General features: G+C 43.9%; 1 protein-coding gene across 1 annotated transcript in view; it reads left to right on the plus strand.

Moving 5' to 3' along the window:
• Nucleotides 1-18,605, plus strand: part of POSH (SH3 domain containing ring finger posh) — a 50,599-nt gene that overhangs the window by 13,006 nt on the left and 18,988 nt on the right. Inside the window, exons 3-20 of the mRNA XM_028309054.1 lie at nt 2,884-3,060; nt 4,397-4,497; nt 5,313-5,427; nt 5,969-6,068; nt 6,713-6,839; nt 7,671-7,749; nt 8,994-9,392; nt 10,114-10,403; nt 11,193-11,221; nt 11,575-11,767; nt 12,311-12,494; nt 13,337-13,575; nt 14,283-14,429; nt 14,812-15,008; nt 16,279-16,412; nt 17,480-17,661; nt 17,727-17,972; nt 18,038-18,283. Of these exons, the coding sequence (XP_028164855.1) occupies nt 2,884-3,060; nt 4,397-4,497; nt 5,313-5,427; nt 5,969-6,068; nt 6,713-6,839; nt 7,671-7,749; nt 8,994-9,392; nt 10,114-10,403; nt 11,193-11,221; nt 11,575-11,767; nt 12,311-12,494; nt 13,337-13,575; nt 14,283-14,429; nt 14,812-15,008; nt 16,279-16,412; nt 17,480-17,661; nt 17,727-17,972; nt 18,038-18,283 (3,185 nt within the window). The remainder of the gene's footprint in view (nt 1-2,883; nt 3,061-4,396; nt 4,498-5,312; nt 5,428-5,968; nt 6,069-6,712; nt 6,840-7,670; nt 7,750-8,993; nt 9,393-10,113; nt 10,404-11,192; nt 11,222-11,574; nt 11,768-12,310; nt 12,495-13,336; nt 13,576-14,282; nt 14,430-14,811; nt 15,009-16,278; nt 16,413-17,479; nt 17,662-17,726; nt 17,973-18,037; nt 18,284-18,605) is intronic.

Raw genomic sequence — 18,605 nt, forward strand, 5'->3', positions numbered from 1 at the left:
CAGTCTCGACCTGACCCGTTAAGCGCTCCCATCGGGGTTNGACCCCACTGCAAGAGAAAGAATCCCCATTCGTATTCAAGTATTTTCCAATAAATGTCATTCGCCAGAGCCGACATGGTATTGATCACTAATTGCCCCACTTACGTCTGCCCCCACTTCTTGTGTGCCATGTAAAAATAGATCGGCCTCTGTTTCGAACGGTTACGGACCTAAATTGTTATATTGCATTCTACCAAGTTTTACTCGATGCATCATCCCTTTGTACATACACTCTTTGTTGGACTTACTTGAGATATTCAAGGAATAAAATTCATGTAAAACTATTTAGAGAGAATATTACTCACACTTTCATTGAAGAATGTTATCGATTCAGAAACGTCTGCAGGTATTTTTAAAGTGAGAAGATCTGCCATTTCTAAGCGCAAAGTTTGTTGCCCCTTACGTAGCCAGACGAACTATGTATGAATAGTGCCAGACTTCATCTAAACTCGCACATTCATTTATATTTTTAGAAGCTTACTACTACATAAATACTGTTTTATTATGATAATTAGGCCAATGTCACCCGGAATCAAATAAACCGGTATGCCTTGAGCGAAAGATATTGATAATCAAGCGAAATTGATAAGATAGCTATAGTCTTTACCTACTGCGGTGAAAGGTACACAATAGGTTTCCTCGAACACATCATGACGTATCTCTGATAAGGGCCTAAATTCAGTCATAGAATGCATGACATCGCAACATGTAATGGCCATTTCAATACCCATAGAGTTGCCGTTCACATAATAAAATAGGCGAGCACTTGTAGTTTGTTTTTACTTACTTATGCTAGAGAAGCTTCCAGAGTGAGAAAAAAATAAAAACCAACCATATGATACTTTAGGATAAATCACAAAATTAACTCTATCTCCTAAAATAAGCAAAATCGTAGAACATACATGGGGGTGATTTAGATACACCTTAATGTAAGGAATCTAAATTTTAGCTTAGAATGTCAACTCCCTGTCCACCCTGTATACTAGTACTATGTTAATATTAATTAAGTTAGCTTTGTATTTGAATGTGGATAAAAGTTAATCGTTTTGTTGTTGTAATTAGAACGCTATTTGATTTATCGATCAATTCCCACGTCAAGGCATTGCCTCAATAAATATGTCAATCCTATATCAGTTTCTGTGTATCAGTCGCGGGCGTTAGTTTTATTTTATGTTACTTAAGCTATGCTAAGCTAAGCTAAGCTTCATGTATGCTATTGCATTTTCTTTGAAGTCGTTTTCAAGAAACTCCGCAAGCCCCCGTAATTATTTGCTAGGTTGCTATTTATACAGGGTGACTGGAACTATACCCGTCATAGCAAATTCCCATGTAGAGGAGGTCGTTTGCGAACTATTGGTTTAAAATTATGTTATGTATTTTTCCTTAAATTTCTGTACCACATCAGGACTTATCATTATGTCGACTATCATAAAGTAAAATTTTCCTGTTTTCATAATTTCATTCAAAAACAGGATAAAATTAGTTTTGCGCTTATCATAGGGTTAATTATGTCGTAATTAAGAGGTACTGTTATTTGTTATCCTGGCTAGGGTTTAATAAACTACAAGCGAACCTCATAGAGTTAAATTGAATTTAACAAAATAGAGATATGTAAGTTGAAGCTTTTGGCACGCGCTAGCTTTAGCGTTTTCATACGCTTTTACAGTCGTATGCCCGCTGCTAGCCAAGGGCTTAAAGCATGGAATAATTAACTTAAACATAATGTACTTAAGGGCCATTAAGCGATGTACTTTTTATGAATGTATTCAGTGACCCATATGACAAAATGTGGCAGAACGTACGCCAAATACAGCGTCCGTTTAGCGATTTTGATAGTTTGTTGGCCTCTCGCCTGATTAAACTTGCACAACTCATTTAAAACTGCTCTTTAATGTTTAAACTCGTTCGTATGTGGACCCGTAATAACGCACAGGTCATTCTTTTGACTCGGACTTGGACTCTGAAGGCAATTAAAAAAGCTATAAGTACCTAAGAATAGGTGGCTACTTCCATTAAAATTATTTATTAACCCTCTTTGTAGAATGATGCTCTCTTATGACTATAGAATACTTTTCTAATATTTTCGAACTTGTTTTTATTGAGACGCTACTTAGTTTACAGAGCAGTATTAAAACATGGGTATTGTCCACAAATGTTTAGATCTGAAGCTATCAATAGTCGATTGGTCTGCTACATAATGCTTGGCCGGTTAGCTCATAAACTATCTGAACTATCGTGTTAATTGACTGATAAAGAAATAATTGGTAGATAGGCTATTTGTGTTAAATGCTCACAATAGCTACTGCAGATAACTTCATCGAGCATCTAATTTTATTCACTGGCGATTTGATGGACAAACTATTTTTAAACTTCACAATGTTGTTGTTGTTGAACATAATAACAAAACCATGGAATGTTAATACTACCCATAGTATTAACATACAAATTAGTCACGCAACTTATGAGTACATGCATAAATTGTAAAACAATCCTTATCACACGGCTCCGTTATTCTTTACCTTTTTTTTAGGAAAACCTCTATGATACATTGATGATAATCTTAACGGTTTTACGAAAGAGTGTAAAAAAAATACTTTTTTCATGTAAAAGAAACGCCGAGCATAGCCCTTTCCATAGCACGCTATGGAACTATGTCATTATAGAAATCATTGGGGGAGGCCTATGTTCAGCAGTGAACGTCCTGTGGCTGAAATGATGATGATGAAATATAAAACCATAATGCACTCTACTTCTTACTTAGCGTCTTTCCTTTTACGAAATAAGCCTTTTAAGAAATATACGTATAACATTATATTGACAGAAGTATTCTATCCTTATTTCCAGGTCATAGTCGAGTCCCACAAGGAGCTGCGATGCCCCGAGTGCCGGATCCTGGTCGAGGCGAAGGTGGAGGAGCTTCCTCCGAACGTCCTCCTCATGAGAATCCTCGAAGGCATGAAGAACTCGGCTCCGAGGAAACCTACAGGCTCGGGGCACAGGACGAAAGCGCAGCTTCAATTGGTAAGACAATTTACGATGACGAAAGCGACACAAGTTGGGACGACCTCATAAAGGTAGCAGGGCGCTGGATGCAGGCCGCAACCGGCTATTGTGAAAATCATTGGGGGAGGCCTATGTTCAGCAGTGGACGTCCTATGGTTGAAATAATGATGATGATGAAAGCGACACAACGCTACGAGTGATGCTAAATGTATCGTTGCGGTAGAAGTAAGTAGTTGTGTAGTTGTTTGTTAGACGAAAGTTGCAGGATTACACCAAACGTGTCGTAGTTTCAGCTGACTTGCAGTAGTTACTTAAAGTGCTGCGAGCTTATTTGGTCGAACTTTGTGCCCTGTACTTTCAGCGGGCCGTTAGTAGTCACGTAGTATTAGGTTAAAATATTTCATTAGATTTTAAACTCCAATGTTACGATAAAAAATGCATTAATGAGTTGCGAACTTGTGAATATCAATTTAATGAGATTTGTCTACTTTATAACAAGCTCAGGATTTTGTTTCGATCCTGCTCTGAACTCTTGTAAATTTAGGTCCCAATATTGAATTAACACGTATTTGGCTACACTCCTTTCAAGTGGCAATTGATAGCGGCAATCAATGGCTTGTATCATGCACAAAAGAGGCACTCGACGATCGTTGAAAGAGCAAGATAAGTTTTGAACGTGAGTCATAAAAGGCAGCCGTACAGGCAGGCTATAGATTTTATTCCAAAGTAGCACTTATCGCAACTAAATAAGATGCTAATGTTTTGCTGTGAAGCTATCCTTAATTTTGTTAGGGATTAGCTGTGTGCTAAAATAAGACCACCACTATCCATTCTTCCTGTGGATGTCTTAAGAGGCGACTAAGGGAAAAATGCGGACTTTAGTCCAAGCTGCCCTCAACCCTTCTCGCTAGCGTGGGGAATACTAACTTTTGCCGCTGATAAATTACAGAGGGTTCGTCCTCCTGCAGTGAAGACTTTAAATACCTGATATTATTTAAAAGAGCTGGTAGAAGTCACGTGAAACTATAAGGCCCAGAACAGACGGTGAAACGCAACTGCAACGAAACTGCAACTTTGTGATGATTCTGATGAATGAAACTGAAACTGAACGTTTCAAACTGGTCGCGTCATGTGTGGTCTCTCAACGGACGCTATGGCAGAAACTTAGATGCAACTCAAAAGTAACTAGCAGTTGCAGTTTCGTTGCAATTGCGTTTCACCGTCTGTTCTGGGCCTAAAAGTACCATTATTGTTGCAATTGATTTTTACCAATCCACAAAGTCGGCTGTATCCTTTCGCTCATTATCATCTCAATGTATCTATGCAGTGTTTCAATAATTATGTTGTATTGCAGGCCCAGTTGCAACAAGGCCCGCAACAGATGGGGCGCGCGGACGGCAAGCAAATGCCGCCGCATGCTAGGGCCTTGCACGACTACATCTCTAAGGAGCAGGGGTACGTATCTAAATACTTCTATGACTCACTTGACTTAAGGTCCTATGTCCCCTAGATGGTTCAGAGGGCGTCCATAACAGTCCTCCATCGCGTTCGGTCTTGAGCTTCGCGTTTGGTCTCGCTCCAAGTTTTGCCGATTTTCTTCGCCTCGTCTGTTACAGTACAAATGCTTCTATAGAAGTTCTTTAAATCCTACCTGCAGAAATTATCTCAATTATAATTCCGAAAAGCTTTTAGAAGGCTACAATCATCCTATCGTCATTTCTTAATGGACCCCCCCCCCCTTCTCCCAAAATTGACGTCATTACCAATTTAACAAAATTAAAACATTGCAGATTTGAGAAAAATAGGGTATTATAATATGATTAAAACATGCAATGTGTATATTATTATGTAATATTATTGTTAGAGTATTTTATCTGTAGTTATTACTGTATTTGTGTACATCTATGTTGCATTATGTATGTTTATTATGAGTTATTTTAATATTGTACGCGCCTTAGCCGCCTCTCACATTTGCAGCCTCACTTACTAGGTGTGCTGGAAGAAATTTCTTTTTAGTAATAATCTTATTGTACGTGGACAATAAANTGACTAATTTATATTGCTTTAATAAATTCTATGGTCAGTTGACAATTAGCAGATAAATTAACAGTATGAGGATGTATGTGTGTTCAACACATTTACATATTTACACTTACGGTAGAGTATATCAGTAGAATTACCATGAAAATAGATAACTTGGCACAGTTCTATTCTTCGCCATTTTTTTCTCAATTTTGCAATTACATAATTCAGAATGTTTGATTTTCCAGAGATCTTTCGTTCAAGAAAGGCGACATGATCATCCTGCAGAAGAAGTTAGACCCGTTCTGGTACCAGGGCGAGTGCTCTGGCCGGACAGGAATGTTCCCTATCACTTATGTACAGGTAAGATCTGTCTGTAAGATGACAAAAATGAAAAAAAAAGAAAAAAAAAATATTCTAAAACTAGCTTTTGCCCGCGGTTTCACCCGCGTGAAATTTAGTTTGTCACAGATCGTCATAAATTATAGCCTATATGTTAATCTGGGTTATAAACAGTAATACTGTAAAGTTTCAACAAAATCCGTTCAGTAGTTTTTGCGTGAAAGAGTAACAAACATCCAGACATCATGACATCCAAACTTTCACATTTATAATATTAGTAGGATTAGTAGGATTGCCCTTACTGCAACTCTATAAGATGCTACAAAGCTTTCATGTAGTAATCTGTATTAAGTCTGTCTATTCTATCGAGTAATTCTGTAATATAAATTGAGAACCCTCTTTCTTTCGGTCTTTTTAAGTCTTTTTATGCTGTACAAGGTCTTTAAAAGATTACCTGTTTTTTAAAGACTATATGGTCCTTTTGCCACTATCTAAGTATGTACATATTTCATCTAGTCTGTAAATAGTTGTCAGCAGATAATAATGCCTATCATCTTTTCAGGTGATTGTGCCACTGCCGGTCCCTACGGCGCTTTGTAAAGCTCTCTACGACTTTCGCATGTCGGCGCCGGACGAGGAAGGATGCCTTGCTTTCGACAAAGGTAAGTTCTATAAGTTTCTCTCTTCTATTGGATGGAGAACTGAGGTATTTTAATGGATATGTCACAAGACTTTCAATGTAGTGAGCGAGTGAGCCTTACATAAGTTGTTCTGCCCCCCAAGTGGTAAATTCAAATTAATTATAAGGACTCCTTTTCAGCACGTTCCAAATACATATAGTCTATACCACCACTTTGGGACTACATAAAATTAATTATCAGCTAGTGCTGACTGAGAAGAAATGACGGAATAACAGTCACCATTGTCAGACTCTTTATTACAGGATATATGATTTACAAGACAAGTAATAAAAACGATCAACAAGTATATTCTTATTTCTTGTCAAATAATCATAGGTAAGCAATGAGGGTTTTCGCGTATGAAAAATCCGCCAGATGGCAATACGTAGACGCGAGGTCCAAATGCTGCGTGATTGGTGGATTTTGACATATCTGTCAATGTCATGTCAAAAATAACCAATCATGCAGCATTTGGACCTAGCTTCTTCTACGTATTACCATCTGGCGGATTTTTCATTCGAAAAAACCCTCATTCAATGCATTTATTCCTTGATAAAAGAGGTCTCCGCTGCGTCAAGTATAAATAAAATGTGATTTATCTTTCAAATATATTTTTTTCCCTACAGGCGCGATAATAACAGTCCACCGGCGCGTAGACGAGAACTGGGCTGAAGGTAGACTGGAGCAACGCGTGGGCATCTTCCCCATCGCCTTCGTGGAGCTAAACCAGCCCGCCAGGCATCTCATGAATAGGTACGTACTGAGGTTAAGATATTTTGAATCTTATTCCCTGTTGTTATGGTTCAAAACAGAAAAAAATGATCTTATTATGTCCGTTAACGGGTTTAAGCAGCAAACAGGGTGGTTCGCTCTATAGTCTGGTCTGTGAGCACGTAGAATTTTGTCCAATGACCCCAAGCTACCCGTCCTTATCGCTCGCGCGTAATTATGTTGCTGTTGCGCTCGCACACTCACTGCGGTCGCACAGTCGCGACAGCAATATAATTACGCGCGAGCGATAAGGATGGGTAGCTTGGGGTCATTGGACAAAATTCTACGTGCTCACAGACCGGGCTTTAGTCAATTGACAAACTTTTTATGATGCACCCATATAATGAATGAATCTAAACATATTCTAATGTGAATATGAGACAAAAATTATACACGCAATGAGCAGTCAAAACTCTATTCTCACATAGATTTTTTATGTCGATGGGAACTAGCTTTCAAGTTTCTTGACTGATAAAATGTATTGAGTTCGAAGCTATGTACTAAAGTAAAATTTTACAGCCGATTGAAAACGAACTGTTTTGGGGCTGTATTTGTATTTGCTGTCATTTTCTAGATTATTGTCACACAGCATAATGCCAATGTACAAAGAAGAAAACCTAACCATGTTTTATTTCTTTGTTATGGGTATTACTCTACAGCAGAAATAAAATGTATGTATTCAGATATTATAATTTTATCAATCATTGCTTTATGTTTTGTTGAGAAGTTGATTTCTGCAAATGAATGAATAGTAGATTTCTGTGAATTTAGTTCTAAAGTATTTGTAATAAAGTAGCTTTTTGTCTGTTTCAGTGCTCCCCTAAACCGTCCCGTGCCCCCGTTGCCAGAACACGCGAGAGCGGGCCACTCCGACCACAGACATCACACACAGGTAAAGGGAGCTTACACATTGTGACTTTTTGCAGCGATACAAACACGCATTTGAGTAGCGCCGTTCGCCACCCTAGCGATCATGTATTTGTATGGAATCATGCGCGAGTCAACCCATCCACAACAATACAGACATTAAAAATAAGAACAAAGATTGTTATAACACCGTGGACTTCACTAGAAGATTCCACTAACAAGTTTCTGCCGCAAACATCATATAAATAGGAGCTGCAACCATAATCTTGGTCATTCTTCATCCAACCTACAGCCTTAGGCTTAAAGTACAGTTTACGTAGTTTAAGTTTATAACAGTTATAACATTATTATTGTAAAGTAAGAAGTAGAGTATTTTTTAAGAAGTCCCAGCTTTTGTTATTATGACTCGCGTTTGAAACGATGCCGATGGGACTTTATGTAGCGTTTGCTGCATCACATTTGCATCGAAGGTAGTAGTCCGGAGTAACGGTGCACACGCATGATTGCGTCCATAGATCGTTTCATCCACGAAGACGCGCCCCACCATTTTTTTGATCGAGGGAAGCGCGGGGTGCGGGGAGTTAGATCCGAGCAATCCGAGCGTCATTATTGAAGTGTGTGTACACTCATGGATATTTTAGCGTGTATCGTTATCGCTCAAACATTAGCGGAAGAATGGTGGGGCGCGTCTTCGTGGACGTAAGCAGGCCTGTTCATCTCCGCGAGTTTACATCAAAAACAAAACACGCACGATGGCCCACCTACAGGGCCAAGGCCTCACATATGAGCGAACATTGACTCACGCACGCGTATTCTTGTGTATGATGGAAGAAAATAAAGATGGTGTACTAAATACTGTGCAGTATTTAACCGCCTAAATAATAATAAAAACACAGAATGTACTTTTTTAAGATGCCTCAAGACACTGAGAGGTAAATGCAAAATCATGTATTTGTTCCGCCATTTTCCGCAGTTTGGCACCTTACGTCACATCATTTTACCGAAGTCAGCCCTATAGCTTCGGCGCAGTGCCGATCACTGACGTTTGTCAACAAAATGGTGCTTGACTCTTGAGACAAGCTAAATTACACCATATTGTTAAAGACATTGAGCATACATTTTTTTAAATACCTTCGCGAAGTAAAACTTCTGTACGTAGTACTTATTATTCTGTGACGTAAGGATAGTGGGGAAAAGATTGTTTTTATATCCGTTGCCATAGTACAAGCTTGGTAATTTGTAATTTTTTTAACTTCTATTTCTTTCCAGCACGCGCACCGCTCCCAGCAGACGTCGCTGTCGCTGGGCGCGGCCGGGCCCGGCGGCTACCAGCCCGCCATGGCGCACTCGCACCCCGCCTACCAGCAGCCGGCGCACCCGCAGCAGGTGACTGGTGTATGTCACTTCCAGCACGCGCACCGCTCCCAGCAGACGTCGCTGTCGCTGGGCGCGGCCGGGCCCGGCGGCTACCAGCCCGCCATGGCGCACTCGCACCCCGCCTACCAGCAGCCGGCGCACCCGCAGCAGGTGACTGGTGTATGTCACTTCCAGCACGCGCACCGCTCCCAGCAGACGTCGCTGTCGCTGGGCGCGGCCGGGCCCGGCGGCTACCAGCCCGCCATGGCGCACTCGCACCCCGCCTACCAGCAGCCGGCGCACCCGCAGCAGGTGACTGGTGTATGTCACTTCCAGCACGCGCACCGCTCAATACAAAATTCGACTGTACGGCGTACAGTCAAAGGTTGCTATTAAAGTACACGACTTAGTATTCGAATACCGTGAGTACTCGAAATCTGTATTCGAGTATTGTGGATCCGAGTACCTGCTAAGTATTCGAGTCAGTACTCGAGTCAGTCTGACTCGGCACATCTCTATTCACCTATGTTTGCAATAACTTTTTGTACTTAAAAGTTGGCATCGCTGGTGAGTGACGGTACCTTACTCTACAGTGGCGCCATGTTGGCGAATGCAAATGCTCAGCGCTCACCAATTGGCACTACTGTCTTAGCCACTAGCAAGTGACAGGGCTTTACACAGTGGTGCCAACTGCTGATCGCTAAGCCGATAGCCCTCATAAATGATTTGGTTAAACACGCTAGCAGCACCTAAACACGGTAGCAGGAAGGCGCTGGATGCAGCCCGCTACCAATGGATCAACATAGAAAACATTGGAGGAGGCCTATGTTCAGCAGTGGACGTCCTATGGCTGATATGTTGATGATGATGAAACACGCTTACAACAAAAATACTAAGACACGGGTCTTAACGCGACGTTTATTAATGAGTTACATTATGTACACGGCTTGACGACGGCCCGTGTCTATTTTAATTGAAATGGAACGCGAAAGTTTAAAATCTTACGCTTACAACAACATTTTCACTTCCCCAGGTGGTGGTCCAGCAACCAGTGAACCAGCACGTGATATCCCACGGGCTGGTGTCCCGCGAGCCCAAGCACTCGCTTGACCTCATCCATCTACACCTCCATCCGCACGTCACCCGCGTGGCCGACGCCGGATCCGGCCCAGCGCTGGGCATACACGCCGTAGCGCGAGTGGCTGATTCTTGCGACCGGTTGCGCACGAAATTCGACCCTTACGCGACTTCTGCGCCGATTCACAAGATTGAAACTACGTATCAGAATGTGCGGGCGCATGAACATTTCCCTGTGAATTTCAGGTAAGCATTAAAACACTTTCTAATGTCTCGTAAATTTTATGTGACGTCACATTTTACGAATAGCACACGAATATATCCGAACGTCGTCTTCGGCTGTCATTTCACTCACCGGGCCACCCGATGTGAGGTCGTTGAACTCTTGCAAGCGCTCACGTGACGCGTGTGGCGGACGCCAGCGTTAGGAATTCACGCCGTGGCGTGCGTTGCCGATTCTTGCGATCGATTGCGCACGAAATTCGACCCTTATGCGACTTCTGCGCCGATTCACAAGATCGAAACTACGTATCAGAATGTTCGGGCGCATGAACATTTTCCTGTGAATTTCAGGTAAGACACCCTAAAATAGTGTTGCCTTGTATTTGACGTCATAGTTACGAATAGCGCACGAACATACCCGAACGTCGTCTTCGGCTGTCATCTGACTCCCCGAAATCCCCGAATATATCCGAACGTCGTCTTCGGCTATCATTTTACACACCGGGCCACCCGATGTGAGGTCGTTGAACTCTTGCAAGCGCTCACGTGACGCGTGTAGCTAACGCTAGCGTTAGGAATACACGCCGTGGCGCGAGTGGCTGATTCTTGTGACCGGTTGCGCACGAAATTCGACCCTTATACGACTTCTGCGCCGATTCACAAGATCGAAACTACGTATCAGAATGTTCGGGCGCATGAACACTTCCCTGTGAATTTCAGGTAAGCATTAAAACACTTTCTAATGTCTCGAAGATTTTATGTGACGTCACATTTTACGAATAGCGCACGAACATACCCGAACGTCGTCTTCAGCTGTCATCTACCTCGCCCGGCCGCACGATGTGAGGTTGTTGAACTCTTGCAAGCGCTCACGTGACGCGTGTAGCGGACGCCAGCGTTAGGAATACACGCCGTGGCGCGAGTCGCCGATTCCTGTGACCGGTTGCGCACGAAATTCGACCCTTACGCGACTTCTGCGCCGATTCACAAGATCGAAACTACGTATCAGAATGTTCGGGCGCATGAACATTTTCCTGTGAATTTCAGGTAAGACCAAAATAGTTGCTGTTACCTCTTAGATTTTATATGACGTCACATTTAACAACGAATAGCGCACGAGTATACCCGAACGTCCTCTTCGGCTATCATCTCACTCGTCGGGCCGTCCGATTAGAGGTCGTTGAACTCTTGTAAGCCTCTTACGTCACCCGCGTGGCCGACGCCGGCGCCGGCCCAGCGTTGGGCATACACGCCGTGGCGCGAGTCGCCGATTCCTGTGACCGGTTGCGCACGAAATTCGACCCTTATGCGACTTCTGCGCCTATACACAAGATCGAAACTACGTATCAGAATGTTCGGGTGCATGAACATTTTCCTGTGAATTTCAGGTAAGCCTTTCTAATGTCTCGTAGATTTTGATTTTGTGACGTCAAATTTTACGAATAGCGCACGAATATATCCGAACGTCGTCTTCGGCTATCATTTCCTCACCGGGCCACCCGATGTAAGATCGTTGAACTCTTGCAAGCGTTCACGTGGCGTGCGTATGGCGTTAGGAATTCTTGCCGTGGCGCGAGTCGCTGACGCCTGCGTCAGATTGTGGACGAAATTTGACCCTTATGCGACCACCATACCGATTTCAAATATCAAATAAAATTGTCTCAAAGAAATTGCATTATGAAGGAGGTTTTTAGAGGCCAACTGATTGAGTCTGATATACACCCGGATGAGCGACCCTGGCGACACATCATGCACCCGGATGAGATAGCAGATATCACGCTCCAAAGAATCTGGAAATTTATAGACTCAACGGGACTAAGCAGTGAACTCTAAAGACAAGGGCTGCCACAATAGATCAAACCTGGTCGAGCTGGCGCAAATGAAGGCCCAAAAACAAAAAATAATAATGAGTCTGATATTGTTTATTCCAGTTCAAACAACGCGAGCTCAGACTCGAGCTCGAGCATGAACACACCATCGTCGTTCGGCGTGAGCTCCACCACCACGCCCAACAGCAGCAGCAGCGCCAGCGCCTGCGACAGCGCCGAGCCCAGCCTGCCCAGCTCGCCCGACAACAACGCCTGCCCGCCCACCGTGCTGCCGGCGCCCGAGCAGGTAAAGCCTGGTCCGTGAGCACGTAGAATTTTGTCCAATGACCCCAAGCTACCCATCCTTATCGCTCGCGCGTAATTATATTGCTGTCGCGATTGTGAGACTGGCACCCGCAGTGAGTGTGCGAGCGCGATAGCAACATAATTATCGTTTCAGCCAAATGATGTCCACTGCTGGACAAAGGGCTCCCCCAAGGTTTTCCACAATGAACGGTCCTGCGCTGCCCGCATCCAGCAACATAATTACGCGAGAGCGATAAGGATGGGTAGCTTGGGGTCATTAGACAAAATTCTACGGGCTCACGGACCAGACTATAGTAACGTGACGTCACACCGACGCTCTGTACGGACAGGTTTAACGCGGGAAGTGTGCGAAAGAGAGTTGCATTCGAGCGCGCAGTTAGCTCGACCACCACTGGCCGTTTTTTTAATAGAGGTTTACTCTTCGGTGAAGCAATATTCTCGGCCCGCTATAGAGGGTTACGGTCGCTCCATGCCGCTGCTTAGTTAACTCTGCTAATTAGAGAAGTAATAAGCGCGGCTCTCCAAAAGAATGGGCCCTGGTATAGATTCCACCGGCGCCCGTCTTTTTTAGATATCTAGATGGCAGATGCCCAGAGGGTCTTTACCGGCTCCCCTCGATTGAGAGTTGTTGAGAAGCCGCCGAGTTGACGAAACCAGCTGCCGCATAGATGAAAAATCAGCCGCACGCGTTATCAAAAGACTCTGAATTTGCCCGAGGTGCACCTCATGATAATCCCTGACCATCCCACTTCAAACTTTCTTAACCTGCTCTAGGTTTTATCTAAAACTAATTCAGGTTCACCAACAATATATCTTTTCCAGGAATCTTCGCTCAATACTTCAATGGGAGTACTGAGTCTGAACGAGAGTTCCACCGCAACCAATACCTCTCTCAACGTCAGTTTGCCGCCTTCCGAGAGTCCCAAACTGAACGCGTCCACCGCATCGAATGCGAGCGGATCGGCGACGCAAGCCGCGCAGAATCAGGAAGTAACGGAGAATGCCACTAGTGAGCCAAGACTGGACGCCCCTTCATCTTCTAAGGCTGTATTGCGGTCTAGGTGAGTTTCATATCCTCTTAGCTCAAAGCTGAACGGAACGACTTTAACGCGCTAGCTTTGAAAGTTGTTTTGTAAATTAATTTCTCCTTACTCCTGAAATAAATCCTGAATTCATACTGCAAGCTGTGTTTAAATATCACGCAAGCAGCCGAAACCCGCAACTCTGGCATAATGATATCTCTCTGTCAATTTTACTTAGTTTTGCGTGTAAAGTCAGCTGCTTTAATTTACGGTATGTCGGCAACAAAACGATGCAATAGGACACTTGACATTACCACCACGGTTGTGCGATGTTCACATCCACCCGTGGTTGTGATGTGTGTGATGTTTTATGGTTTATTAGCTTTTGTTCGCTGAAAAAAATGTTTGGTTACTGCTTACACAACAAAAGTGACCACCGAAAACTTTGGTTATGAGGAACAAAATGTTGTGTAAATTAAAGAAATAATTCTGTAGTAAGCTAGATTTAGTTTGGTTATAGTTAACACTTAGTTCGGTGGTCACTTTTGTTGTGTAAGCAGTCACCAAACATTTTTTTCAGTGAACAAAAGCTAATAAACCATAAAACATCACACACATCACAACCACGGGTGGTTGATCGGCGACAATACACCAGAATTTTGTTACAAATTAACACGTATAACGACATAAGAAGCTACACTGTTTACCTTGATATGTGTATTAACGGTTTATCTATCTATCTCTAGTGGGCCGGACTCCCTACTCAACTTCGGCCTAGGGCTACAAGCGGCGCTGTCGCCAGCTCACAAGGAGTACGCGGGGCGCGCGCGCGACAAGCGGCACTCGCTCACGCCGGCCGAGCATCTGCAAGGATCGCACGCTACGCAGAACAGGTGAATGATTTGTTTTAACGCAGTCATCTAACGGACTTCACTAATACGATATGGGTTATTCCTCAGCTACCTTACTTGCTTTGGCGCTTCTATTTAATACTGAAGTTAGCCGAATAGTATAGTCAAACTCTTCGTGTTCAAACTTTAGAAAGCTTTGAGCCCTTTGTCCCGGGCTCTTTACACCGACGGCAATCGAAAATCGGGCGTTGTTTTGTTGCTCGAAGCGAAATGAAGTGCGTATCTGCATTATCAACTTTGGCCAACTTCGTAAGTAGTCTAGCTGCGGTACTAAAGTTAATCATCCAATATATGAACATAGTCAAAAGTTTGAACACATCTGTGATTGCCAAAGGTTCTAATATCAGTAATTTTTATTTCACAGGCATTCAGCAGAGATCCTCACCACCAGCCTACTAGACCACGTGCCAGAGCGGGACAGAGATAGCGGCCAGCGCGAGAGGGAGCGAGAGAGGCGACGGCGGCGCTCGCGCAGTAACGAACGCCCACTGCCCGCGGCTTACGTCGCTTTGTACCCTTACAAGCCGCAGAAGCCAGACGAGCTGGAGTTGAAGAAAGGAGGTAGGCACTGAAGATGAATGAGCTCTATATCTGAATTCAGTTCAGTCTGCACATATTTGATGCACTTAAATTTGACTATTCTTACCGTTAGATACCTAATTCCTGGCAATAAGTGGTGACTGAGTTTGTTCCGGCGTTTCTTCTCAGCACTTGCCATATGTTTGTCTCGAAGCGCTGGTAGGGCCCAAAAGATAAGGAGACATGTAAAGTGCCCCATAAGGGCTACCTTTTCTTTTTTTATTATTTTCTATTGACGTTCATAAGTGCCACTTGTGGTCTAAACTGAATAAATATTTTTGATTTTTTATTTTGATTTTGAAGATTAGAGTGTACAACCAATGTGTGTTACCAGTGATGACTTATGGTTCGGAAACGTGACCTCTCACTATAGGCCTTATACAGAAGCTCAAAGTTGCACAGCGTGCTATGGAGAGGGCTATGCTTGGTGTTTCTTTACGAGATCAAATCAGAAATGAGGAGATCCGTAAACGAACTAAAGTCGCTGACATAGCCCGACAGATTAGCAAGCTGAAGTGGCAATGGGCAGGGCACATAGTACGCAGAATTGACAGCCGATGAAGCAGCAAGGTTCTGGAGTGGAGGTCGCGTACCGGAAATCGCAGCGTGGGACGTCCACCCACAAGGTGGACCGACGACATCATAAAGGTAGCAGGAAGGCGTGGGACGCAGGCCGCGACCAACCGGGCAGCACGGAAAGCATTGGGGGAGGCCTATGTTCAGCAGTGGACGTCCTATGGCTGAAATGATGATGATGGCCAAACCACGAAGTGCGGTTTGCGGGGATTTTGATCCGAGCAATCCGAGCGTCATTATTGTAGTGTGCGTGTGCACTCATAGATATAGTATAGTGTGTACCGATAACACTCAAACATTAGAGGAAGAATGGTGGGGCGCGTCTTCGTGGATGAAACGATCTATAAGTGGGATATTTACACATTGTATTTGTTACTTTGTGTGCTGAAGAATAAATAAATAAAATAAATAAATATTTTGTCTTTATGAGAATAAATTATTATTTATTTTTTATTATTTATTTATTTAAAAAATGTCTTTAAACAACAAAGAAAATCAATTGTAGAAACTTTTAAGAGTGGATAAGGGCCTGTATTTCGAATATCTATTATCTTTGTAACGGGCATGAATATAATTCCATTGTTTTAGGCTTAGTTAAGTGACATGACAGAGTTATATATTTATTTTAGACCCATATTAGTGAAATATTATGATAAAGTTGTTTTACCTCCCACAGCGGTGTACACAGTGACGGAGAGATGCCGCGACGGCTGGTACAAAGGCTGCGGCGAACGTTCGGCGCGTTGCGGCGTGTTCCCCGGCAACTACGTGGCGCCCGCCAAGCACTCGCCGCGCCTCAAGCACGACAAGGTACAAGGAAACTTTATATTGTTCGGTGCTTAAACTCTAAACTCTATTCAATTGATTTTTGTTTTTACTAGTGTATAATTACCCTAACATTGCAAAAAGAAATGTTGTGTATACCTGTAATTGAGGTCATATACGTATCATGTATTAAACCATGTTAAAATGTATAACTGTATTATGTATGTGACGTTGTTGGTGTACCTAATAAATAAATAAACTGCACCTTACTGCCTCGCAATACGGTTCACATTGCTGCGGTGGTAAAAGACTACGCTCAAGCATGACAAAGTATGCGGAACTGCACCATACTGCCTCCTTATTCGGCTCACAATGCAATATTCCCGCCACGTTGCGAGCACTGTGCGGTGCAATCGACATTTCAGCCGATTTTAAGGAGCGCTAAAAAGTACTATCTCCCTTTTTTCTTTCATTGCCAGCTTTTTGACATTGCTGGGTCTATACAACATTCGTGATCCGCTTGAATATTGTAACTCAATCGCAACTGCTTCAAGAAGATATCCAAATGCAACGTTGCCTCCGTGGAAGTAGTTCGCATAATATTACTAAGGACTTTTAGTCGTTATAATTTGTATGAAGAATCTGCGACACCAAATCAGTGTATGGTGNACACGCCGTGGCGCGCGTCGCTGACTCTTGCGACCGGTTGCGCACGAAATTCGACCCTTACGCGACTTCTGCGCCGATTCACAAGATCGAAACCACGTATCAGAATGTGCGGGCGCATGAACATTTCCCTGTGAATTTCAGGTAAGCCCTGTAGATTGTATGTGACGTCACATTTTACGAATAGCGCACGAATATATCCGAACGCCGTCTTCGGCTATTATCTCACTCGCCGGGCCATCCGATGAGAGGTCGTTGACCTTTCGCAAGGTATTCCAATCCAATGTTCCAATTTCATGTAAGCATTAAAACACTTTCTAATGTCTCGTAGATTTCGTGACGTCACATTTTACGAATAGCGCACGAATATAATTATCCGAACGTCGTCTTCGGCTGTCATCTGACTCCCCGGGCCGCACGATGTGAGGTCGTTGAACTCTTGCAAGCGCTTACGTGACGCGTGTAGCGGACGCCTAGTGTTAGAAATACACGCCGTGTCGCGCGTGGCCGACTCCTGCGATCGATTGCGCACGAAATTCGACCCTTATGCGACTTCTGCGCCGATACACAAGATCGAAACCACGTATCAGAATGTGCGGGCGTATGAATATTTTCCTCTGAATTTCAGGTAAGCCCAAAATAGTTGCTGTTACCTCTTAGATTCTATATGACGTCATATTTAACAACGAATAGCGCACGAGTATACCCGAACGTCCCCTTCGGGCCATCCGATGAGAGGTCGTTGAACTCGTACGTCACCCGTGTGGCCGACGCCGGCGCCGGCCCAGCGCTGGGCATACACGCCGTGGCGCGAGTGGCTGATTCTTGCGACCGGTTGCGCACGAAATTCGACCCTTACGCGACTTCTGCGCCGATTCACAAGATCGAAACTACGTATCAGAATGTGCGGGCGCATGAACACTTCCCTGTGAATTTCAGGTAAGCCCAAAATAGTTGCTGTTACCTCTTAGATTCTATATGACGTCACATTTAACAACGAATAGCGCACGAGTATACCCGAACGTCCCCTTCGGGCCATCCGATGAGAGGTCGTTGAACTCGTACGTCACCCGCGTGGCCGACGCCGGCGCCGGCCCAGCGCTGGGCATTCACGCTGTAGCGCGAGTGGCCGATTCTTGCGACCGGTTGCGCACGAAATTCGACTCTTATGCGACTTCTGCGCCTATACACAAGATCGAAACTACGTATCAGAATGTTCGGGCGCATGAACACTTCCCTGTGAATTTCAGGTAAGACACCCTAAAATAGTGTTGCCTTGTAGATTGTATTTGACGTCACATTTTACGAATAGCGCACGAACATACCCGAACGTCGTCTTCGGCTGTCATCTGACTCGCCGGCCCGCACGATGTGAGGTCGTTGAACTCTTGCAAGCGCTCACGTGACGTGTGTAGCGGACGCCAGCGTTAGGAATACACGCCGTAGCGCGCGTCGCTGATTCTTGCGACCGGTTGCGCACGAAATTCGACCCTTACGCGACTTCTGCGCCGATACACAAGATCGAAACTACGTATCAGAATGTCCGGGCGCATGAACATTTTCCTGTGAATT

The sequence above is a fragment of the Ostrinia furnacalis genome, unplaced genomic scaffold (assembly GCF_004193835.3).
Source record: "Ostrinia furnacalis isolate ACB-3 unplaced genomic scaffold, ASM419383v2 OfSCF2600, whole genome shotgun sequence".
Classification (NCBI taxonomy): domain Eukaryota; kingdom Metazoa; phylum Arthropoda; class Insecta; order Lepidoptera; family Crambidae; genus Ostrinia; species Ostrinia furnacalis.